The 26300-nt window shown below is 38.4% G+C and overlaps 1 protein-coding gene across 1 annotated transcript in view; it reads right to left on the bottom strand.

The window, feature by feature from the left end:
- Positions 1-20048, bottom strand: part of LOC100447634 (cytochrome P450 2J2) — a 33211-nt gene extending 13163 nt beyond the window's left edge. The window contains exons 1-6 of the mRNA XM_002810755.6: positions 19787-20048; positions 9292-9454; positions 5516-5665; positions 4962-5122; positions 3145-3321; positions 1154-1295 (exon numbers count right to left, since the gene is read on the bottom strand). Of these exons, the coding sequence (XP_002810801.1) occupies positions 1154-1295; positions 3145-3321; positions 4962-5122; positions 5516-5665; positions 9292-9454; positions 19787-19996 (1003 nt within the window). The 5' untranslated portion in view covers positions 19997-20048. The remainder of the gene's footprint in view (positions 1-1153; positions 1296-3144; positions 3322-4961; positions 5123-5515; positions 5666-9291; positions 9455-19786) is intronic.
- Between the last annotated feature and the right edge of the window lie 6252 nt (positions 20049-26300).

Below are 26300 nucleotides of genomic sequence, written 5' to 3'. Positions count from 1 at the left end.
CTGAAGCTCTATATACCCTCCCTCAGCCTCTGGCCACCACCATTCTACTTTGTGTCTCTAGAAATTTCACTATTCTTGATAACTCATGTAAGTGGAATCATACAGTGCTTGTGTGTTTGTTACTAGCCTTTTTAACTGAGCATGACCCTGGTTGCATATACCTAAATATACATATAAAGCATACGTTATGCAGCTACAGATGAAAAAAATAAAGTTCTGTAAACAAACTTACCTTAGTACATGGGAAGCACTCTGATCTTTTCTATTTTTATCTTAAGAAAAAAATGTTGGTCTTGATCCACTAAATTGATTTTATGCCTCATTAATAAACAGTTACCCACAATTTGAAAAACTGTATTGTTAAGAGTTCCCACCCCCATATGTTCAAACTTTTCTGGAAGCTGGTGGAAGAAAAATGATGAGAACATCATTCTTGAGTGGACTATAGTCTGTGGGGAAGCTATATATAGATAATACATGATAAGCCTAGTAATAAAGGCATATTACATCATCTCTGGAGGGAGAAAATGCTAATAATTTCCTAGGGGAGTGCAGAAACATCTTAGAGAGGTAGTACTTGAACAGATTCTTCAAGAAGAGCTAGGAGTTTACTATGTAGGAAAACTGGGCAAGTAGAGGGAAAAGCATATATCACGACATAGAGGCATAAATATAGACTGCAAAGAAAGCGATGTGTCACTTAGTGAGGCCACCATGGAGGGTAGGTGGGGCCAAGGCTAGACAGGCAAAAGGGGCATATTGGAGGGTAATATATACCAGACTAAAGTGCTTGAACATCATTCAGAAGGAAATAGGAAGGCATCACTTAAAAGAAGGGAAGGACACAACTAGACTTTCACATCAGAAAGTAACTGTTTCCTGGAACTATCTCAATGTCCACTGACTTCATTGATTTCCCTCTTGCCTCTGAGCTTCTTGAGGACAGGGATTCTCTCTTACATTTGTATTACCTGGGCCCATCACAATTCAGACAGAAAATGTGAAGAATGTGCAGTTTCCAAGTCGTCATCACTTATGACTGTTCTGCCCCTCTTTTCATCCTACAGTGCTATCTTCTGGCCCCAACTTCAGGCAGCACATCCCAGGAGGCACTATTGGGTCCTGGTCTAGGCTCACTCACTGACATGCTCACCTTGGATTTCTGGATAGAGGGCCATATAAAGCAGAGCCCATCGCAGAGTTGTGGAAGTTGTCTCGGTTCCGGCAAAGAAGAGGTCCAGGGTGCTGCAGATGAGGTTTTCTTCATGGAAACTTGAAGTAGGATTGCCTGTGTGCTAGAAAACACAATGTTTAATGTTATTTATTGGTTTATTCAGCAGATTCCTTATTGCCATAACACACAGGAGATTCATCCTAGGAGGACATTTGGAAGAAAAGGTCCCCAAAAGAAACAATTTTCCCTTTGGCCTCTTCAGAAGGCAGACTCTTATTACAGCAATATCATTAGTACTGTCCTGCCCCAAGTGCTGGACACCTTTGGATGGATGAAAATCAAGACAATTATTTTCTTATGCCTGTAATCTGGGGGAAGCTTTTAGTACAGTGAAAGGAGAATGGGATGTGAATAAGACATATTTGGCTTCCAATATTAACCACTTCAATTAGCAGCTGTGTGACCTAGGGCAAGTTACTTAACCTCTCTGTTCTTCAGTTTCCTGTTTTATGCACTGGAAATAGGAGTGCACACCCCTTAAGAGGGCATTAGGAATTATATGAATGCAAGGACACAGAGCAAATACTCAACAAACGTTTGTACTGATAACAGAAAAGGCAAATGGAATTTTTCTTATGAACAATAATTCTCATATCTCTTCATTCATCTTTTCCTTTCCAATTTGAACCTCACTGATTCTACCAACCATTCCTCATGATACTCTATCATCTTTACCATCATCTTCTGGAAACTTCAATTTGTCCAATGTTGCTCTTAATGTTAATGGTCCCTTCCTTACCTGCACAACATATAGAGAGTCTCCTCCTCTGAGGAGAAAACAGTACTTCTATAAATGTCATACCAATAAGGTGAAATAAGAGGGAAAGAAATCCACCATTCTTTCCACTCCAGATTTAGGACCCAATTCCTGATGTGTAAAGATGACAGTATTGATGCAGTGATATGTGTTAACCAGAGGGGTAACTGTGTTAAAGGTCATGCATCCAATTTGGTTTCCTCCTCACCTCTGGCCTATAATGTTGGAAAATGAAAGGTACAAAACAGAAGGGAAGGCAAAGCCCAACTCAGGCCTTAATAAAGTTGGCCTTTAAACTCTGGCATCCAACTCAGCTTTACTTGTGTTCTCTATGGGGGCTGAGAAAAGGGTAGGTCATTGGGTCCAGGCCCAACTAATCATAGAACAGAGCTTTGAGGATTAACTGCCATGTTCCCCCTTTGTGTATACCTCCAAATAACAGCAGAGGGTAGGGGATAGGGGATGAAAGGGCCATATTTGGGCATTCACAGGACCTCAAACCAAATGCCATTAACCCTTGTCTTTATCTCTAATTGCATCATCAATCCTGAGTTAATGCTACCCTACATTTTCTGAAATATTGCCCCTATTTTTACCCCTGTAGCAGGCTGAGTAATGACCCACAAAGAATCCATCCACATCCTAATGTCTGCAACCTAGGGATGTTACTTTATAGGGAAAAAGGAAATTTGCAGATGTGGTTAAGGATTTTGAGATGCGCAGATTATCCTGGAACATCCCAGTGGGCCCAGTGTTATCATAATAGTCTTTATTAGAGGGAAATAAGAGGGTCAGAGAGAAAGAATGTCAGGATGGAAGCAGATACAAGAGAGAAGAGAAGATGCTGTGCTTCTGGCTTTGAAGATGAAGGAAGGGACCACAAGCCAAGGGACATAGGCAGCTCCTAGAAGCTGGGAAAGTAATAGAAACAGATTCTCCTCCAGCACCTCCAAAGGGATCCAGCCTAGCCAAAACCTTACCTGTAACCCAGTGAAGCTGATTTCATACTTCTGATATCTAGAACTGTGAGAGAATCAATCTGTGCTATTTTAGGCACCAAGTGTGTGATCATTTTTTATAGCAGCAGTTGGAAACTAATATACCCCTATTTGTGCTCTAAGAAAAAAATACAAAATGACTTTGGTTTTCTCACCTTTGACATTTCTTTAAGGTAAGTATCAATAAAGTCTCTTGTTTCTGCAGGATTCCAATCCTTTCTGTGTTTGTCAATCATATGAGAAACAAACAATTTTAGTTTTTTCCAGTTGCTGAAGAGAGTTTGGTGGGGTCCAGGCAGGAATTTCATTATCCATGGAAAGACATTGTAGAGCTAATTGAGAAAAACAAAACAATCATGCAGATAACATGGTGCCATTTTTTCACTTTTTAAGACAACAGAAACCATCTTCTCTTTCCGTCTCTTTTATTTGCTCACACTTAAACCTTGGTTATCCTTGACCCCTCTTTTCTCTCTCACCCCTCTAGAAAAACAGTTCAGCTCTCCGTCAAAAATATATCCAGCCTTGGACCACTTCTCACCACCCCAACAGCTTGCCACCAAAAAAATACTTATGAGACATCTGGGGACATCTGAGCACCGGTTGAGTGTTTGAAGGCATTAAATAACTATTGTTCATATTTTTCAGGCACAATGGTATTTTATTTTTGTTAAAATGGGTCTTTTTAGAAATATATGCTGAAATATTTATGTATCAAATAATTGAGGTCTGTAATTTGCTCCAAAATAATTCAGGGACAGTGGGAATGTGGCAGTAGGGCATAGAGGCAGATACAGTGAAAAGGGCCATGTGTTGATAATTGTTAGAGCTCATTGATGAGTACACTGTAATTCACGATTATATTTTTTATACACATTTGTAATGTTCAAAAATAAAGTCATTTTTTTAAACCAAGGAAATTTTTAAAAATTTTGATAATAGCACACTGCATAATTCAAGGACACTCTTTCTACTGAGAACACCAAGAAAAGATGAAAAAGATACATGTGTAAACATTTAAGCACACATACATACAAATCAAGGTAGTGAGGTAGTTTCCAGGATAAGGCTTAGGGGAAGAAGAAAGCCCAGGGGATGAACTCAATACTTGGGGTCTTCTCCCCCCGCCCCCCGGCTCCCAGAAATGTCTTCCAAATTCCGAAAAGTGTCTGAGGAACCAAGAAACCGAGCAGAGTTTTTGACAAAGACTCAAAGGCTTAGAGGGACAAAAATTGGGGTGCAGGGCCCACCAAGGGAGAAGTGAGTTTGAACTCCAAATGGCTACACTCTATGGAATTAGAAGATTGATGATACTAAGTGCTGGTGGGCAGGCAAATAATGCAATGAGCTTGACAATCTTTAAACATCTTTTATCTCCAGATACAGATATAAAAAAAATGAGTGAATGTAACCACAAGAACACTTGTACAAGAATGTTCATGGCAGCTTTATTCATAGCATCCAAAACTTGGAAACAAATGTCCGTCAGTACAGAACAGATTGACAAAAAGTGGCACATTCATACAATGAAATACTGATCTACATTAAAAAAGAGCAACCAGCACAGATGAATCTCAAAGCAACTTACTGAGGAAGAAAGCGGATATAGAAGAGAACCTCTGAGGGAGGAGGGAAATGGACGAGTTGGGGAAGGACACAGAGAGGAGAGACTCAAGGGCAACAGCAATATTGTTTTTCTTTTTAAAAAGAACAACATAGGTGGATAGGCGTATGTCATATAACATGTTGTACTTTACATGCATGTTAGAAATGGTTTTTGCATATAAATATTCCATATTATTTAAAAAACTAAAGTCAATAGATTGATTTCAAATAAGTTTGTGTTGAAATCAGTTTTGAAAGGTTATATTTTAGCTTCAAAAACCCACAAAAAACTAAAAGGAAAAACTCATCTGTGTCTGACATTGGCCCCAATTTACTGAACAAAGATATGGAGAGACAGCTGCCTTACCTGGCATGTCTTTGAAGCCTCCAAGTAGGTGACTTCATCCAGTAACTTCAGCAGCTGCTGAAACCGACTATCCTGGTACTCAAAGCGTTCTCCAAAGGTGATGGAGCAAATGATATTGGAAACTGCATTGTTGATCTTGAAATGAGGGTCAAAAGGCTGTCCTGAAGGTGGAGGAAGGGCAAGATGGATCCTTCTGATGGATTTGTCTCCATTTCCTACTGAGAGTCTACTTTACATGGCATAAGACATACCTAGCGCAGAACCATATATGAGGAGCTGGCCACAGGACCTTACACTGCATCTGACATACAACAAGTATTCAGTCAACTCCAGGGAAGTCAAACTGTGGACCAGGGCTTAACTTCAGTAATGTGTTTAGTGCCCATCTTTGTGTATTTACTTCTAAAACTCTTTGAGGACAGAGTTGTTCACTGTTCTATTTTCCATTCCTAGCACAGTGCTGGGCATAGAACAAGCACTTACTCACTTAGTAAGTATCCGTCCAATGAACAAATGGGCCACAGTCTCTCACATCTGTCATATGCAATGCTCACCGTTCTCCTCTTTTATTGCTTCAGTGAGGTGTTGGGCCTCCTCCTGAATGCGTTCCTCTAAGCTCTTCTTTCCTAAACCAAAGTTCCTTAGTGCTGTCAGAGTGAACCTTCTTTGCTCCTTCCATACCTGGCCACTTGACATAATCAATCCTGGGAAAAAAAGTCAACATTACAGTATTCTGATTCCATAATGTGAATATCCAGCAAATGATATAAGGATGTGTATCAGATGAAGGACAGAAGAAGATCATTAAGGCACTTGAAAACTGCCCAGAGAAATAATCCCAAAGCAATGGATATAATGGCTAATATTTACTGATTGCTTGCAATGGCAGGCACTTTAATATGTATTTTGCTGTGCATTATATAATTTAGTACTCATAGAAACTCTCTGGGATAGGTACAATTATTACCACCCCCACCCACACATTTTACTAATGAAAAAACTGAGGAACAAGGGATAAAGGATAAAACACACTTTACAGGGTCTCACAGTAAGTAAGCAACTAAACAGGTATTCAATTTCAGGTCTGCCTTATTCCAAAGCCTATGCTTTGATTATTAGTTAGATAAGCAAAGTTAAGTATTTATGTTACACTAAACACTAGGAATGCACTAATGGTTAAGACAATGCCCATACTCTTAAAGAGGCTAAGAAAGGCTTTATAGGAGAGGTCCTATCTAACCTGGACATTAAAAGATGATGTAAGGAATCAAGAGATCAAGGAGGAGTGAAAGTTCCATACAGAAAGAAGAGTACAAGCAAAGAAAAAAAAATTTTGGTGTGTTTGACAGACCATCATTTGTTTTATAACACAGGTAATGCCACACTCCTTTCAATTTCTTCAATTCCAGAGTACTCCTCAACACCTTTTGATATCTGACTATGGCCTTCTCACCCACTGAATTGGTCCTCCTTGTTGTCATATCCAGGGATACCTTTTGACTTCGTCTTACTTGCAGCAGCAGTAGACACTTCTTTCTTGAAATACTGCCTTCCAGTGGTGCTCAGGATACCACTGTCTCCAGATTTTCTTCCCAATTCTCTGCCAGCAACTTCCTATATATTTTGCTGGTTCATCTTCTATTAAATCTTGAAATGGTGGAGTTCTTCAGGAACTTCTTCTTCATCTAAAACCTCTTCTTTTTCTCACCCTATACTCTATTTCTGGGAAATCTTATCAACTCCTAAAATTTTAAATAACATCTATTGATAGTGACCATCTATTTCTGTCCCTGAGCTCCAGAAGCATATATACAACACTTCCTGCTTGACTTTGCTGACTTAAAGGTATTTTGAATTCAGCATATCCATGACTGAACTCACAGTTTTCTCCATGACTTTTCACCCATGCCCAACTAAACCAAATACCTTGTACTCTTCTAAATGTTCCTTCTTTCCATCATCTACCCATTTGAGTGTCACCTCGACACCTCCTTCTCCCTGCACCTACGTCATCATGTCTTAAGAGGTGTACTTCCTGGATATCTCAAATCCAGGTCTTCACTGCTACTATCTTGGTCTAACCTACTGTTATTTCCCTACTGCTATTGGACCTCCCTAGCCTGAGCTACCACTGTCTGTAACCTAAAATGCTACAAAAGTCCCTTGCTCCTTTTCTTCTATTCTCTGAATGGCAGCCTAAATAAAACCTAAAAATATACAGTGTAAATATAATTCCCTTCCTCACTTAAAGCCATTCAAGAGCTTCCATTAATGTTAGGATAACAACTGGTATCCTTAACAGGAACCTGCATGAACTATTCCTAGCCAAGCTCAGTAGCTTCATCTTCCTTTAATTATCTCCTTTTAATCCCCATGCTTGTCACGTTGGTCACCTTTCATTTCTTCAAGTTCCCTGTCCTTTTCACTTCAGGGACTTTTCATATTCTATTCTGTCTGCCAGATTGTTTCACCAGTTTATTAAATGAATATTTATTTACTTTTTCTGCATCCCAGGACTGCATTAATAAGTACATCCTGAACTTGAATTCATAACACTGTAGGCTGCTAACTACTAAAGTTAACTGATACTATTTTTCTTTCTGCATAGAAATATAAACTACATAGGATATGGATTTTATCTATTCTTCTCACTGTTACATCACTCATGCCTAGTACCGTGCTTCACAGGGCAGATAATACAGTGAATGGATATAGAATTAACTGATGAAATATTTCTAAGAATTGAGAAGCACCTTGTAGGGTAAAGAAAGAGAGATCAGACTGTTACTGTGTCTATGTAGAAAGGGAAGACATAAGAAATTCCATTTTGACCTGTACCCTGAACAATTACTTTGCCTTGAGATGCTGTTAATTTGTAACTTTGCCCCAACCTCTTTGCCCCAATTTCTTTGCCCCAACCTTGAGCTCACAAAAACATATGTTGTATGGAATCAATGTTTAAGGGATCTAGGGCTGTGCAGGTTGTGCCTTGTTAACAAAATATTTACAAGCAGTATGCTTGGTAAAATCATTGCCATTCTCTAGTCTTGATAAACCAGGGGCATAATGCACTGCAGAAAGCCACAGGAACCTCTCCCCTGGAAGCCGGGTATTGTCCAAGCTTTCTCCCCATGTGATAGTCTGAAATATGGCCTCATGGGATGAGAAAGATCTGACTGTCCCCCAGCCTGACACCCGTGAAGGATCTGTGCTGGGGAGGATTAATAAAAGAGGAAAGCCTCCTGCAGTTGAGATAGAGGAAGGCCACTGTCTCCTGCCTGCCCTTGGGAATGGAAAGTTTCGGTATAAAACCCGATTGTAAATTTGTTCAATTCTGAGATAGGAGAAAAACCACCCTATGGCAGGAGGTGAGACATGTTGGCAGCAATGCTGCTCTGTTACTCTTTACTCTACTGAGATGTTTGGGTGGAGAAAAGCATAAATCTGGCCTACATGCACATCCAGGCATAGTACATTCCCTTGAACTTATTTGTGACACAGATTCCTTTGCTCACATGTTTTCTTGCTGACCTTCTCCTCACTATCACCCTGCTCCCCTGCTGCATTCCTCTTGCTGAGATACTGAAAATAGTAATAAATACTGAGGGAACTCAGAGACTGGTGCCGGTGCAGGTCCTCCGTATGCTGAGTGCCAGTCCCCTGGGCCCACTTTTCTTTCTCTATACTTTGTCTCTGTGTCTTATTTCTTTTCTCAGTCTCTCGTTCCACCTGATGAGAAATACCCACAAGTGTGGAAGGGCTGGTCCCCTTCACACCTAAAAGTGGTGCTTTAATAGAATAATAGATTTGAGATTTTCATTTCAATTTTTAAATGTTTCAGTATATTTAATGGTAATTTTAAGTGTTCATGCCAATCTGTTCTATCATAGACCAGAAGGCTCAAGATCCTCTGTGTGGCACAACCTTAATGAAAGAGAATAAGGAAATAGAGACAGGAAGAAGTAGCAGCAGAAGGAGGAAGATCCACATCCATTTTCCTAAAGAGAGAGGGTTGGAAGAGGAAAACAGAGAGAACACGTTCCTCTGCTATAAATGGGTAAGGTGGTTACTTCATTATAAAAGCATCCAGAGTAGGTTTGGGCAGGGCATGTGGCTTCTCCCAAATCCCAGTGAGGGATGATCTTATCAAATCTTCTGAGGGAGTGACTTCAATCAGGAAATGTGAATATCCAGCTTCCTTTAGTGGCAGGAAGTTTATTATGGGGCTGGTTTCTAGGAGTGTTGGAAAATTACAGTCACCAAGGTGCCTTTAACAGACTATAGGACTATCAACATCAAACACTCACCTTTCGTTGGCCAAGAAACTTACCATTTTTCTTAAAGATATGTTCTCGTATAGGGGTCACGGGGCGGTTCCCAAAGTTTTGGTCCATGTGGATAAGGGCTTCTTTGATTAAGGGCAAGCCAGTAATAAGAACTGCAGATATATCACCAAGCTCCAAGCTAAAAAGGTTCCCATATTTCTTCACAAACTGAAAAATAGTTAAATAGTAACAGTTGAATATGCACATGTCCATGTGTTCAGAAATGGAGGATATGTGTAGCTGGAGGGGCTGATATTGAAGGAGTGTGTGTGTCTGTATCTGTGTGTGTATGTGTGTGTGTGTGAGTGAGTGTACATTGGTCTCACGGGAATGCTTTTATTTCCTTTTCTCCTTCTCTCAACAAGGCTCAGATTCAATTCACTTCAGAATGTGAATGTTTCTTTATAAAATATCTATTTATGTATTCAACCAACATGAATTGAGTGAGCATCTATCATGTGTCCCTAGGGCAAGGCATGAGGATAAAACTGTAATAAAATAAATAAGTTCTGGCCATGTGCAGTGGCTCACGCCTGTAATCCCAACACGTTGGGGGGCCGAGGTAGGCAAATTGCTTGAGTCAAGGAGTTCGAGACCAGTCTGGGCAACATAGTGAGACCCTGTCTTTACAAAAAATTAAAAATTAGCTGGGTATGGTGGTACATGCCTGTGGACCCAGCTACTCAGGAGGCTGAGGTGGGGAAGGTCACTTGAGCCTGAGAGTTTGAGCCTGCAGTGAGCCATGATCGTGCCATGGCGCTTCAACTTGGGTGACAGAGTGAAAGCCTGTCTCAATATATAGACATAGTAAACAAGATTTCTAACCCCAAGCATCCTAGAGTCTAGTGAATAGAGAGAATTCAGCACATCTGAATTCTCACCTGAACACTTAAGAAGGCTGAGACATGATTAGTGTTAATCTGGTGTACCAAGCACGGACTTCTTAGTAAATCATAACTATCTGTTTAACCAAATGAGAATGCCCCCTTCCTAGACTGGGCATAGATAATAGAAACATATGCTAGACAATACAAGGTGCATTTTAGGGCAGGGTCCAGGCATGGAGGAAAGCCCTCGAGCTCTGGAGTTATGTGACAAGCTGGGCTGTACAGTTCCATCATTTTGGGCTCTTGTGGAAGTTGCTTTATTTTTTGAGCCTCAACTCCCCAGCTATAAAAGGGAGAAAATTATTCCTCCCTCTTAAGGTTCTGTGAGGAAGAATGAGAGCAGCAATGTGAAAGGCACTTTGTTTTCTTGTTCCAGGCGCACAGCCACCCAGCGAGTCTCTGAGGAATGAAAGAGCTCTGTGTGCAAAGGGCGGTGGATGCATTCTTATGGTGGCAAAGGGGACAGGAACCCACTGGTGTGTGGGAAGAAGGCACTCATGGTCACAGGCAGCCATTGCTAAGCACCTTTCATATTTTATCTCATTAATCTCACAACCACCCTACAGTAGTAATAGTTCTTATCTTTCAAGAAGGAAAATGAGTTATAGCTGAAACAACACAGCAAAGGTGACAAAGCTATTGAGTGGTGCAGGGAATTTCCCAGGCATTATGTAAGATTTGAGGACAAAGATGTGAGCCCAAGATGGCTCCAGAATCTGAGTGACAGAGTTTAGTGGGAGTGACAGAGTGAAAGTAAGAATGAGTGAGAGTGAGAGAGTTGGGGTGGGAGAGAGAGAGAATGGGGGTGTGTATGTTCATGAATGTGTACAAGGGAGGAAATATCTGCAAATGTAGGTTGGAGGACAGTGTACGGTCATGAATCAAAATCCTTCCTAATGTATCTGTTCAACAAAGGGTCCCAGGTAGACCCTGCCCCTGCCTTTTTTTCTGCCTGGGTTGTGTCTAGCTGCAGGCAGTGGTAACAATCCGAAGGGCTTCATTTCCTTTAGGTGTTTGTGGCCTCTTCTCCACAATCTAGATGCCTTTGCACTTACACTCCACCATGTTCCTCTTAGAGTCCTGTTCCTAATGGTCCCCATCGGAGCAGATACAATAGATTCAGTCTGATCCCACCACCTTGTTCCCACATTAAAGACCAAGCCTGAACTCAGTCCTTGTATTCTTTTGGCTCAGAGTCCTTCATCAATCTTTATCTCCTAGACAGCATGTCCTGTCTTGCTAGGAAAAGCAGAGCTGAGATTCGATCTCAAGTCAGTTTGCTCCTAAAGTAAGCGTCTTTGCTTCTAAGAAATGGCAGTAATGGGACCATACACATCAAGCAATTTTTTTTAATGTACTCTTGTTGAATTCCTGGATGAACTTCTTAGGCCTGACAAGAAGGATTTCTTGACTAATTTAGAACATTAAATAAGAATGTTTTTGGAAGAGCTGAAAAATCTCAGGTTAAGTTAAATGACTTCTAACCAGCAAAATATAAAGCCTAGAATCTCAGCTTGTACTTGGGAGGGATTCAGAACTCCATTACTATTTACTGAAATAAACTTCCTAAGAATTTTATCTCTACCAACTCTCTGCCACTGCATATTTCGAATTAAACAGAACTAGATAAAAAACTTGTATGGTATTATCCACTGTTTAAACACAGGGTAGGAGCCCTGGGATGAGGATGGTGATGTCTAACAATTCTTACGTGCACCCTGTCAGTCATTTTATCCATTTCTTTAGAAAGATTAAATGACCCAGAGGGCTTCTGAGAAGACTTTGTAAGGCAGGGCACACTTTTCAATTGTATATCATTAAATGAGACACACACACACACAAAAACCTCAACAGAATAAAACAAAAGGAGATAAAAATAAGATGCTTTGAAAGGCAAAAACAGTCTTAAAATCAGAAATGAAAATAGAAAAAGAAAAGAACTGAAACAGAATCTATAAAAGTCAAACAAAAGCAATAGGAAACAGGAAATGTAATGCTAGAAATAAAAATTCCAAATGTAGCATAAGCATTTAAAAAAGGGTGGAACAAAATAAATGTTTACAGTAAAGAGGAAGAAGTAAAAGATTAGTGGGAGAAGAGACTGAACTATTGAACCATGGCTACCAAGAGATATAAAGTTTACAGAGATTCCACTGAATCTAAGTGTTTAAATTTAATAACCAACAGAACAAAGATATGAAAAGAGGAAAAGAAAAACAGGAAAAGAGTGTACTAATTCACACTCCTGCCAGCAATAGGTCAGAGGGTCTGTTCCCCTGAGCTGTGCCTCTGTGAGTGTGTGTGAGAGCGAGAGAGAGAGATCCTAAGAGGCACAAAAATGCATGCTGTTTCTATATTTCTCTGAGGTTTAACATCTTTCCCTCAATCTGGATGTTGTATTTTTAAAGTCATATGTTTATGTCTTTCAAACATTTCTGTATCAAGGTATTCAACTTTTTTCTCATTGATACGTGGAATTTCTAATAAAAAGTTGGAAATACAATTTTATTTTCATTTATATACAAATCTGGAAAGATATCCACCAAGGTCCTATAGAGGTACCGCTGAGTGTATGTGTGTGTGTGCACATGTGCACGTGTGCACACATGCACAGTGGTGGCAGGATAGGCACAAGGACAGGTAAGATTCTCTCTCTCCTTAAACTGTATTTTAATATGTTGTCTCACTGTGTATGTATTGTTGCCTTTACAGTCAAAAAGCTTTTTTATCCAATAAAGAAAAAAAAAAACAAGGAAATGGGAAATAAAGCTTTAAAACAGTGGTTCTTTACTTTTTTGAGTTATAGAATCCTTTGAAAATATAATGTATATGATAGACCTGATCTCCAGTAAACACATACACAGCTATACACATAAAGAGTTTTGCATGCTGTTTCAGGAGTTACCAGTCCTCTGGGGCCCATGAACTCCTTCCAAGAATAATGGTCTCACAGGTAGTTCTTGGGGCTGCGCTGGTTTCTGAGAACAGGCTGCGGAGATCAAATTCATGTTCAACTTAACAGGCTTTTATGAGATTCTTAAGAGTTGCCAGGCACCTTCTGGCACTGGCATATTATACATAGAGGTAGTACAAAGATCAATATGATATGATGTTTTCCTAAAGTGTCAAAGTCTCTTGGGAGAGACTGTGCAGAAAAAAAATGGAATGCACAGCAGATGACATGTGTTATTATGCTGATAGAGAGGGACATAAAGCTATCGCAAGAAGAGATGATTTTCCACCACAGATATAAGAAAAATATCTTTTTAAAGAGTAGATGGTATCTGAGCCAGATTTAAATGAAAGTCAGGATGCCACCAAAAACAGACAAACAAAAACCAACAACCCCCAAACCACAAAGATAATAAAAAACATGTAGTAAGAAATCAAAGGCATTCTAGGTTATGGGAACATCATATACAGATGTAAAGGGGAAATGCAGAAGGTGTTTGGGAGCAAGAGAGCTACCTTGTCTGACTGAAGCATAGGGTTCATTATTTAAAGAGCACTGACCATGTGGCAGGTCAATGCCAGGTGCTGGGGAGTGCAACAAGTCCTTCAAGAAGCCAACAATCTAATGGAGCATATAGATAAATAATCACTTCTCATTATTATCATTCTTTACAATAAAATATTTGATGGGAGGAAGTTAAGAACCATGTAAGAGGACCAGGGTTGAGGAAGGCTCCTGGGAAAAGTATCTTCTCAGTTGATAAGGGACATGGGAGACAAGGCTGACAAGGTAATCTGAGCTAGGCTGAGGAGAGTCTTAATATCAGGTATAATATTTTGGATCTTGTTTGGTTTTCAATCAGAATTCTAAGATGTTTGAGTAGGGGAGGTGATGTAAGGGAGTGCTTAAGAGTTTGGATTTTGAAGTTATACAAACTTGTTTGAATCCAGGTTCTGCTTCTTAGTTTCTGTGTGATTTGGGAGAAAGTTATTTAACTTTTCTCTATCTTAGTTTCCAAGTCTATAAAATGGGTGGTGTTATTAGTTCCCATGTTTAGTATTGTTGTGATAAGTAATCATAATACTAAAATTAATAATAAAATTATTGTGGCTCAGACCATTTTCCCCTATTAAAAATCTTCTGTCCCTTTACTCCACTTAGCCACTTGCCAAAAATCAAAATTTCCTTTAAAATTTAGCCCAGTTTCTTCCAACATTCTACAAAAGGTTATCCCTAGCGTTTCCATTCAGTGATCCAATCTCCTTATATCTCATTTGGTTACCAAGAGTGTACAGTATACATTTAGTCATACACAGCCTTGTATTTTGCCTGGCATAATGATAAGCACTTAATAAATGTCTGTTGAATGAATAAACATGTGAGTACATCAATTGTCCTCTAACCATGTCATGAAAAGTCAGGCAACATAAAGTAGATAACAGGTATATGTAGGGAGACCTCCTGAAACTATTGTTACAGAATAAAAGATGAAATGCTTCTGATTATTGTAAATGCAAAATTACATGCAGGATTGTGTAAAGACAATGCCAGGTTGGGCTGCCAGAATGAGCCAACAGTGCGTGATGTGCTTCCCCCCGTAGAGAGCCTATAAATGGACATGCATTCAGGGAGGTTTCACATCACCAAGATTCCTATCCCAGAAAAGCAGATGTTCATAGCTCTGGGAATGGAATGAAACCCTTGTGGAGAGCCTGTAAATGGACCCATGAGGGGCACCTGTTCATATGGATAAGATAGGGTTACAAATGCCCTTATCTTGCCACGGCTCTTCCAGGTCTCTTTAGGGTTAAGGCATACTCCCTTCTGAGAATTTTTGGTCTAACCGGTTGTCTAGTTCACGTCCTGTTTCTACTGATTGTTTGCAACCAGCTTTTGCTGCAACTGTTACTGCTGATTAATATCTTGCTAATCATAGGTTATGGACAGACTGTGTTTTTGTTTTAAGGCTCTGTTAGAAATTGCTGATGCACACACTATATTGTAAATTCTTATCTCTGTATACTGTACTTCTGCATACCGATGTTATGTTAAAGAATTACTTCATCCCCATGTGACCATCTCACCTCATAATCAAACGACCCTAAATCTCTCACTAACCTACCCCCGTCCTCACTAAACTTAATAATAAATGCTGGTATATCCAGCACATTGGCGGCATTGCAGGTCCAGAAGGCAGTGACCCCCCTGAACCCAGCTTTCACTATCTTGTGTGTGTCTTTTATTTCTTGACCTGCCGATCCACCTGGGAACAAAGAAAGAGCCCCGTTGCATTGCAGGCGGCTGGCCAGATCCCACAATAGGTATACAAATCAAATAGTCTTGGGTTCAAATCCTTATTTGTTATTATTTAGCTGAATAACCTGGGCAGTTCGCTGTTTATTCTCAGTCAGTTTGCTCCATGGTAAAGTGGAAGCACCACCAGATCATACCTAACTTGTGTGCCCATCATGAAGATGAAATGAAAACTAACATAAAAACCCTTATGTAAGATCTATTAGTTAGTACTTAATGTTTTCCAATTGCAAGAATGTAAATTTAATTATAACTAAATTTCATAATTTAACTCCATTTGTTTTACACCCAGAAATATAAAAATGCAAACCTATATAAAATAAAAATAAATGATGACAGTGTGATAAGAAAATCACAGGGCCAAGGATGAGATCCCAGTCTCAGTTTTGTCACTGGCTAGTTTTGTGACATTAGGCAAGTCATTTAACTCCTCTAGAAACACCTATCTTAGGAATGAAACAAAGGTGCAGATCAAGCTTCTTATTCCAGATAAGATTGAAAAAAAGCATTCCATTTTACTTCTATTAATCATGACACCAATTAACACAGACAAAAATATCTTCAAGAAAAGTCTACTCTCTCTAGCCAAAGGACCAGGAAAAGGAAAGCCCAACAGGAGAGAAACCATTTAGCCTTTTTACTTCTTTGTTGTGGAGGCAAATACCATGAAAAACATTTGACCCTTCCCAACTCTGAAAGGTCGTACAGCACTGGAGTACATGGATGGTACCTTGTCTTTCACCCTACCTTGCAATAATGAGGTAGTACCCTTCTCTGCTGAGTCTGTGAGCTGAATTGTGACTTCTATTCCTAAGCTGAAGTAAAGAAACTCCCTGCAGGAGTCAGAGGGCAAATTAGGCTTTCCAGCCTTCTTCTACAGTAATAAGGAGGTGCACTTCCCCTTGGAGGAGATATGGGCAGATCTCTGACTCTCTTCCCTCTGTAGTAAAGCATAAGCTACTATGCCAGAGGGATCCCTGTCTTCTGTTCCATCTTCCTTTTCCCCAGCTTGCACTGATGAGAATGTGAGATGGGCTCCTGTGGGAGTGGGTAATACAAAGTGGAGTAGACCAGAATAGCACTGCAGAGGCTTTATAACCCGCACTGATATTTGAATTGCCACCCACAAAAGTGAGCATTCAGAATCTAAATAGGCTATATGCTAAAATAAAAGATCTGTATAGTATCCAGGGTAAGTCTTATAACAAATATATAAAATGTCCAGGATATAGTCCATAATTACTCACCTTACCAAGAATCAAGAGAACATCAATTGAGTGAGTTGACACCAACAGTGAGATGACACAGATGTTAGAAATATAGAATAATTAAATATTTAAAAGCAGCTGTTATAAAGCTTTTCCAATAACTATGAATAGTCTCAAAACAAAAAATTAGGAAATTTTAACAAAGAAATAAAAGATAAAGAAGAACCAAGTGAAAATTTTAGAACTGAAAATACAATAGATTAAATTTTAAAACTCAGTAAAATAGCTCAATAGCAGAATGGTAATGATAGAAGAATCTGTGAATTTGAAGACAGCTCAGAAGAACATATTCAAACTAAACAACACAGAGAAACTACATTGGAAACAACAAAAACAGAGTTTCAGGAACTTGTGGCACAACAAGAGATCTAACATTTGTGCCATCAGTATCCAAGAGTCCAAGAAAGAGAGGAAAAAGAACGTGTAGTTGAAAAATATTTGAAGAGTGGCTGAAGCTCCCCGAAACTGGCAAAAGACAAATCTATAGTTTCAGAAACCCAAACAGCATAAACCCAAAGAAAGTAGCACCAAGATCTATCATAATTAAACCTCTGAAAACTGAACAAAAACAAAAACAAACAAAATTTTTTGAAGGAAGGCGTGAGAAAAAGTTCATTACATATGGGGGATAACAATTCAGATGACAGTAGATTTCTTAACAGAAACCACAGAGGCCAAAAAGAAGAAGCATAACCTTTTAAAATGTTGAATGAAAGGAATTGTTAACCTACAATTCTATGTCCAGTGCAAATATACTTCAGAAATGAAGGTGAAATAAAAACATTCTTAGATGAAGGAAAGCTAAGAGAATTTCTTGCCAGTACACCTGCACTAAAAGAATAACTAAAGATAGTTCTTCAGATCTGAAAGGATATGATAAGCTTGTAACATCAGAAATGAAAAAAGATAAATGAAAGTGTAAATAAATGAGTAAATGCAATAGACTATTATTCTCTTTGAGTTTTCAAAATTGCATTTAACATTTAAAAGCAAAATTATAATATTATCTGATGTAGTTCTCAACGTATATAGAGATAACACTTACAACAATTATGAAGTAGAGAGGGTAAAGGAACCTAAATGGTTGCAAGATATCTATATTTCACTTGAGGTAGTAAAATTTTTACACTAATAGACTGCAATCAGCTACATCTGCATATTGTAATCCTTAGAGCAATCACTTGTAAAACATAATACAAAGAGAGCTGCTAAAAAACACCTCAGATAAATAAGAATAAAATTATTTTTAATATGTTCAAGTAATTCACAGGAAGATAGGAAAAGGAAAACAGAGGCATAAAAAACAGGAAAAACAAAATAATTAATAAAATGGTAGACAAATCTTAATATGTCAATAATTACATTAAATATAAATAGTCTACATTCACCAATTAAAAGACAGAGATTGCCAGAATGAAAAAAAAGACCCAAGTATATGCTGTCTTCAAGAAACTAATTTCAAGTATAATGATACAAGAAGGTTAAAAGTTAAAGAATAGAAATGCATATACCATGCACATACTAATCAGAAAAAAAGTTGTTGTGGCTATATTATATCAGATAAAGTACAGTTTAGGCAAATAAAATTATGAAGAATTAAGAGGGACATTACAGGATAAAAGGATCAATTCACTAAGAATACATGATAATCTTAAATGTGTATGTGCAAAAAAACAGAGTTTCTAAATACATGAAGGAAAAACTACTAGAACTGAATGGAGAAATAGATATTCTCAATCGTCCTTCGAAACTTCAACATTCTTCTTTCAGTAATCGATAGAATAAGCAGATAAGAAGTCAATAAGGATATAGGCGAACCAAACAATATCATTACCCAGTAAAATCAAATTGATATTGATATCAATTACTTCACCGAACAATAATTTATATCAATTATTCCACCCAACAATAGTCAAATACATATTTTTTCCAGCCTCCATGGCACATTTATCAAGATAGACTATATCTTGTGTCATTTAATCAACCTTAACATATTTAAAAGAACTGAAATTGTACAAAGTATGATGTTTGACCACAATGGAGTCAAACTGGAAATAATTAACAGAATGATAACAAGAAAATCTCCACATACTTGGAAATTAAACATCATATTAATTAAATAAGGACACAGGTTTGGGGGCTTAGTTTTAACATTCTGTGGCTAATTCTGTCACTTAGTATTACCAATTGGGTATTTCTCCCATAAAGTGATACAACTTTGTCTATCAATATTTGAGTACAATATACCGCCATGTGTTTAAAGTACTGCAGGCATGTGGAGGGAAAGGGGAACTAATATTTGTTATGTACCAACTATATGTCAATATTAACCATTCACTATTTTATCTAATCTTCATAATCACTTGTCACACTGTTGTCTCTCAGCAAGTTACCTGTGCTGAGTGGCAGGAAAACCAGTATTGGTTTCTTGAGATAGGGTTTGATGTCTGAGAGAACTTGAAAGAACTCGGTCACCAGAGTCGGGGAGCACTGATAGGAGATTATTGTATAGAGGCGGAAAGAAGCTGCATCAAGAAGGGTCCCAGGTGGTTCAGTCAGGAGTCTGAACACCGTTTGGCAAAAATTTAAGCAGAGGAAGAACATTTTAAAATTATTACTTAGTGAGAGTGCACTGCAAGGGAAGGAGGCTGAAGGTGGAGGGCTCAGTTAGTGTAGTGGGAATAACTCGGTTGAGAAATGATCAAGCTTGAGGTAGTATTATCACCACTTTATGTATGGGAAATGAAGTTTCTCAGAAAGAAAGTGTAGCATTTTTAAGGACAATCATATAAAAGAGGGCAAGGTAATCACATTATAAATAAGGTGTTCCAGTAATGTTTAACATGACAACATGCAAATAGTAAACATTTAATAATATTCCATCCCTAGAAAGTGCAGGTGGAATCATGCCAGTTAATGGGTTAGGAAATGAAACTCAAAGTGGGTTTTACCAGGTTACCATGTTAGCCACACCTCTTCCTGCCCCTCATCCCCCACCCCACCCACGTTGCCGGAACGTCCCTTGCGCTGCAGAACAGGGTTAGGTCAGGACACGCCAGGCACCTTCTCCCGCTCCTACCAGCTGAACCTCCAGGTGCGACTGCTCGAAGTTCACAAGGAAGAAGTTGCCAAGGAAGGGCAGGCGCCAGGGCCCCGGTGGGTAGTTCTTTGGGCGCCGTCTTTTGAGAAAGTCAGCAGCAAGCAGAAAGGCGACAGTGCCCAGCAGGAGAGTCCGAGGATGGACCACTGCCCAGAGGGCAGCCGCCAGAGAGCCCATCGCCGCGAGCATGGCTCAGACGTCCTCCTGCTCTTCTGCGGTCCAAGCAGGCGGTGGTCCCAGCAGGCGACGGTCTCCGCCCCGTCTCGCTCCCAGCCGTGCCCCGCCTCCCAGCCCCGCCCCTTCGCAGCACCCCGCGAAGATGCCAGGCGCTGGATTCCCGGGAGGACACGCACCGGTCTCAGAAAAGGCCAGGCTAGGAGCAGTTTCTTTTCTATTTAGAAAGCTCATGGGTCTACTGAGAGCGCCACAGACATTTGAGCCTCTGTTCAGTTCAATCACCATCCCTCCCATGATTGGAACCGTGCCTGGTAAACAGTGATGACAACAGCAGTACCTAACATTTCTTGGGCTCTTACTATATGCCAGGCAGCACATCCGCCTCTTTACATAGATTATTATTTCATTTTGACAAAATTATGAAGGAGAAGCTCTCGGTAGTCTCATCTTGCAGTTGAGGAAACAGAAAAGTTAAGTACTAAGTATGTGGTGAACAAATAAATCCACCCTTCTGAAACACATCTAAACGAGGTCCTGTATTTGAAAGTGTTTGGAAGATTAAAAGGCACTACACCAAAGCTGCTAGCACTGAGCAGCATCCATAATAAGTGCTTAATTAACATTTGTTGAAGGAATGTCTTAGTTCTGATCCTTGCTGGTTTGCTCTGTAAGGCTCCTCTCCAAAGCCCCAAAACTGTGGGACCGCCAGGTTCCAGCCTTTCATACCATCTGGTGAGTGCTTGCTTGGGTCTCACAAATGGTGAGACTCAAAACATGAAACATAGCTTGGGAATAGTATAGTACACACTCATGTACTCAACATAGAGTCACATATTCTGCTTACAATATTTTATTTTATTTTATTTACTTATTTTTGAGACAGAGTCTTGCTCTGTCACCCAGGCTGGAGTTCAGTGGCACCATCTCAGCTCACTGCAACCTCCACCTCCTGGGTTCAAGCGATTCTTCTGCTTCAGCCTCCCATGTAGCTGGGACTACAGGCACATGCCACCATGTCCGGCTAATTTTTGTATTTTTGGTAGAGATGGGGTTTTGCTGTGTTGGTCAGGCTGGTCTCAATCTCCTGACCATAGGTGATCTGCCCACCTCGGCCACCTAAAGTGCTAGGATTACAGGCGTGAGCAAAAAATGAAATGAGAATTGAAGTCTCTTGTACTCTTTCTAAGGTCCAGAGAGAAATACTAGTCAGAGCTTAGCTTGTATCCTTCTAGTCCACATTTTCCTGTTTTACTACAGCTGTTATGCATCCATACAATATTTCTAATATTTATATATGATATTTTTACACGAATTATTCTACAACTCAGTATTATGTGTTTGAGATTTATCCTGACTGATATATATGGCTCTAATTAATTTAATTTAATAGATGGATAGTAGTCTATTACTATGCCACAATTTATTTGCTCATTCCCACATCAGTGGACATCAGGTTTGTTATATCTCTCCTTCCTTTTTATTTTTTGCGTTAAAGAATGATGCAGGGGAATGACTTCCATAATGGCAGCATGAGAAACCCCACAGAACCTCTTCCTAGTAAAAAACTGTGATTGCTAAAAATTATTTATAAAACTAAAATAATTTAAGTCCCTGAAAATTGTTCTAAAGGCATACAGTAAATAAATAAATTTTATTTAAGAAGAATCTACTAAACCCTAGTAAACACAGTAAGAGTCTGTGGCATTTGAGCCATAACTCACTCTTTCTCCTGGTCCCCAGATCAATGTGACAGAAACCCCATTCTAGACAGTTATATCCAAGAACACTTTCCCTAGCTCCCAAATGAAGGCTACAGTATCTCCCTGAGACGGAAAAACTGCCAGCATTTCTCATACCCAGCCCCCAAAATTTCATGTTGCAGAAGCTCTATTCTAGGCAAGACTGGCTAAGAGGTCTAGGGATATCCTCCTCCATCCAGGCCCCACTTGTAAGGCAGAAACAATACCTACCCCAGGCCATAATTGCCCTCATCCCAGCTTTCTCATGAGATAGAGGTTCTGCACTGGGAGAGGTTAGCCACAAACACTAGAGATGAATGCCTGAAACAATAGAGATTTTGGTGGTAAGCAATTAAGAGGAGGCTGGTAATTCTACGAGAACAAGAGGATAAACCATAGGCTAACTAGAAGTTTACCAAAGTCGGTCAGCACAAGAGTTAGCCAGGAAGAACCCTCCTGGGACCAGAACAAATCTCAAAGTCTGGCCTCAAAGACTATTCCTGAGAAGAAGCCCAAATTTATTTGCATCAAATTGTGAAGCAATGTATGCCCCAAGGCATTGTTGAAAACAATAGAGCAATCAGCTGGAAGTCAGTGGAGAGCGTGTGTAATACCAACAGGGGCAGACAGTTTTAAATACAGAGCAGAGAAAAAGATAGTCAAAGACAGCCCTGCTAAAACCAATGTCAGTGTATTGTGACTGTGTGCACACCCAAGTCCGTGCCCTCAGGTAAGTGACGTCAGAGGCTTTACACTGCGGGGAAAATATGTTTCACTAAATTAGTCAGTCCTGTCAAGTCAGTAAACAAATGAAAGTACAAACAAAAAGAATTGGGAGAGAAGAGCAGATCATTAGCCATAATTGCCATAATATATTATCTAAAATGTACAGTTTTCACCAAAAAATGATAAGACATGCAAAGAAGCAGGAAAGTGTGACCCAGCATAGGAAAGAAAGTAGGCAACTGAAACTGCCTGTGAGGGAGCCAGATGTCAAATGTAGCAAAGACTGTAAAGCAACTTAATTATAAATATGTCCAAAGAACTAAAGAAAATCATGGTGAAGAAAGTAAAGGAAGGTATGAGACAATGTCTCAACAGACAGAGGATATCAATAACGAGACAGAAATTATAAAAGAAGTGGAATTTTGAATTGAAATTTGCAATAACTTAAATTTTGAAAATCACTATAGGGGATCAACAGTAGATGTAAAGTAGAAGAGGAAAGAATCAGTGAACTGGAAGATAGCTTGATAGAGATTATGCAACATAGAAAACAGAGACAGAAAAAAAGAATAAACAATCTCAGAGAAATGTGGGACATCACTAAACACACAGCATAAATGTAATCAGAATACCATGGAATACAATGGCGAGAAAAGAGCAGAAACATATTTGAAGAAATAATAGCTGTAAAATTTCCAAAATTTCATGAAAAACATTAATCTATGTATCCAAAAATTTCAGTGAGCTCCAAGTAGGATAAATGCAAAGGAATCCACACTCAAATACATCATAGTAAAAATATTGAAATGCAAAGACAAAGAGGAAATCCTGCAAGCAGCATGAGAAAAATAGTTCATCCAATAAGTTGGAACTCCAAAAAGATTAACAGCTGACTTGTAATTAGAGAAAACGGAGACCAAAAGTCAGTAGGATGATATATTCAAAGTGCTAAAAGAAAAGAAAAAAACTCAGAAAACTGTTAACCCACTTGAGTTGTGTCCACCTGTTGGTTATTGTGAATACTGCTGCTACAAATGAGGGTGTGTAAATATCTCTGAGATTCTGCTTTCAATTCTTTTGGGTGTGTTCCCAGAGACAGAGTTGCTGGATTATATGGTAGCTCTATTTCTTAATATTTGTAGGAACTACCATGCTGTTTTTCATAGTGATTACACCATTTTGCATTCCTAGAAGCTGTGCCCAAGATTTTCAATATCTCCACCACTTCGTCTGTATGTTATCTTCTGTTATACTATTCATCCTAATATGTGTAAAATAACATCTTATTGTGATTTTGATCTTAATTTCCCTAATAATTAGTGATGCTAAGTATATTTTCATGTTCTGGTTGTTCATTTGTATATCTTCTTTGGAAAAATATGTATTCAGGTTATTTGCCAATTTTTAATTGGGCTGTTTAATTTTTTACTGTTTAATTATGGGAGTTATTTATGTATTCTGTATATTAATCTTATCAAATATATGATTTGTGAATGTTTTCTCCCTAAAAAAAAGTGTCAGCCAAGAATCTTATATGAAGCAGATGGTTTATTTTTTTAAAAAATGAAGGGAAAAACAGCTATCTCCAGATTAAAAAAATACAACAAATGGGAGAATTTATTGCTAGCAGACTTTAAGAAATACTTAAGAAAGTCCTTAGATTGAAAGCAAATGACCCTAGGCGTAATTAGACACTACGTGGAAACACAAATTGCAAAAGTTCATTATGCAATTATAAAAGATGGCATAAAAGCATATTTCTTCTCCTTTCTCCTTTTAACTGCTATACAAAGTATTTGTAAATATGTCTGGTTTCCAGTCCAGTGTGAGTGAAGCTTGGAAGTCATCACTCCTATCTTCGCAACAAGGAAAAAGCTGAACAAACAGAAAGTTAACAACTCTTCTTAGATTGATCAGAAAAGTAAGATAACAGGGCAAACTCTTACTCCTAAAATTAGAGACACACAATCTGGGTAAATGCAAACAATCACAGGTTAATGGATCAGAGCCTAGGGAGCAGAAACCACCAGTACCACAGCAGGAAAATTTAAACTTTAAATTCAAAATTGAAATTTTATATTTAAGCTGTAATTGACAAATTGCTAGATGCTCAGTGTGAATAAGATTCAGAGTTTAGAAATTCTGGGGAGCCTAGTCTTAGAGGGACCCCATATTATCATTAGTTTTTCCTCTGGGAGCCCAACCAAGTTCTCAGCATTGTATTAACCAATCCCCCAAATCATTGAGTTGATATTTAAAAAAGAAAGAAGAAAAAAAGCTTGACATTGTGTACATTTTTTTTTAATTAAAGCACACACATGGAAAAATACAAGTGAAACTGAGTAGAACATATATAACATATTGGCTTAGTATTACTAGTGGGCAGAATAACAGTGAGAAATTATCAGATTATTCCCTTTATTGGTCCTTATGCCACCCACATTTCTGAATAAACCAATAACCCATTAATCAATCATTACTTGTGATTACAACTAAGAAGTGATATTTTCAGCATTAAAAACTGTTGAAAACCTGTTTATCCAAAAAAGTGAACTCTATACATATTAACATAAAATCTAGCTAGAATACTTCTAGGTATTAAATTATATACTAAAAATTTAAAGGAAATTTGAGATAAAAAAGTAAGGCATATTTCCCAAGTAACAATGATAATTTCTTATTTTGCAAATTTCTTATTTCAGAAATCAGGATAATTTGAGATTTAAAAATTTCTATTAGTGATCTTACATCTTCTTCCACAACATGGATACATTGTTTGACAACTAGAAGCCATAAATGTTTTTTGAATGCTTTAAGGATTTAGTTTAAACATTAATTGATGTGGTGTATTATTTTTACTAAGTAGTAACTTGGTCATCATAACTTTTATGTTTGCTTAGGATTTATTTTTTATTATATAAAAGTTGAAGGTATTTCTGTCATAACTGTAAGCAAATTTAACCTAACTGTGTGAAAAGTATTCTGAGGTAATCTGTATATTTTTAATGTCCTGAAAATCTGAAGGCTAATCTATACAGGTGTGTTTTAGGATATTCCATAGGAAAAAACATCATTACTTTTACTATCAATCTTTGCGATTTCATGAAAATTTTATTGAGGAGTAATAATACATGCTATAAGCATTGACAAAACTCTGAAAGTTTTTTTCTATAAGATATAAAATACTCAATATCTAAATTGAGTCAGCTATAGGAGATTCAATTTAGAGTGTTTTGTGTTTTATATTCATCTAATAATGTTCAAATTGCAACTATAACATTTCAATATTTGTCAACATGCTTTTATAAAAGTAAATTCTAAGTTTCTAAGCTTCAAAAAAGTGAAGAAGTAAAAAGCAAAAATTGAGGGAGTTTTTTGCTAGTAGACATGCCTTACAAGAACTAGTAAAAGAAGTTCTTTAGAAAGAAGGAAAAATATTTAGGCCAGAAACTGAGATATACATACAGAAAGCAAGAATACCAGAGAAGAGATAAATGAAAGTAAGATAAATATTTTATTTTCTTATTCTTTTTTTTTTTTTTTTTTGACAGAGTTTTGCTCTGTTGCCCAGGCTGGAGTGCAGTGGTGCAATCATGGCTCACTGCAGCCTCTGCCTTCCAGGTTCAAGCAATTCTTGTGCCTCAGCCCCCTGAGTAGCTGGGATTACAAGCACATGCCATCATGCTTGGCTAATTTTTGTATTTTTAGTAGAGACAGGGTTTCACCATGTTGGCCCAGCTGGTCTCGAAGTCCTGACCTCTAGTGATCTGCCCTCTTCACCCTCCCAAAGTATTTTTCTTATTCTTAATTGATTTAGCAGATAAGTTTGCTCCAAGTAAAAATAATGGCAA

Source organism: Pongo abelii, chromosome 1, assembly GCF_028885655.2.
Source record: "Pongo abelii isolate AG06213 chromosome 1, NHGRI_mPonAbe1-v2.0_pri, whole genome shotgun sequence".
NCBI classification, from domain to species: Eukaryota; Metazoa; Chordata; class Mammalia; order Primates; family Hominidae; genus Pongo; species Pongo abelii.
Note: the sequence above shows the minus strand (reverse complement) of the source record. Positions and strands in the feature narration are given on the sequence as shown.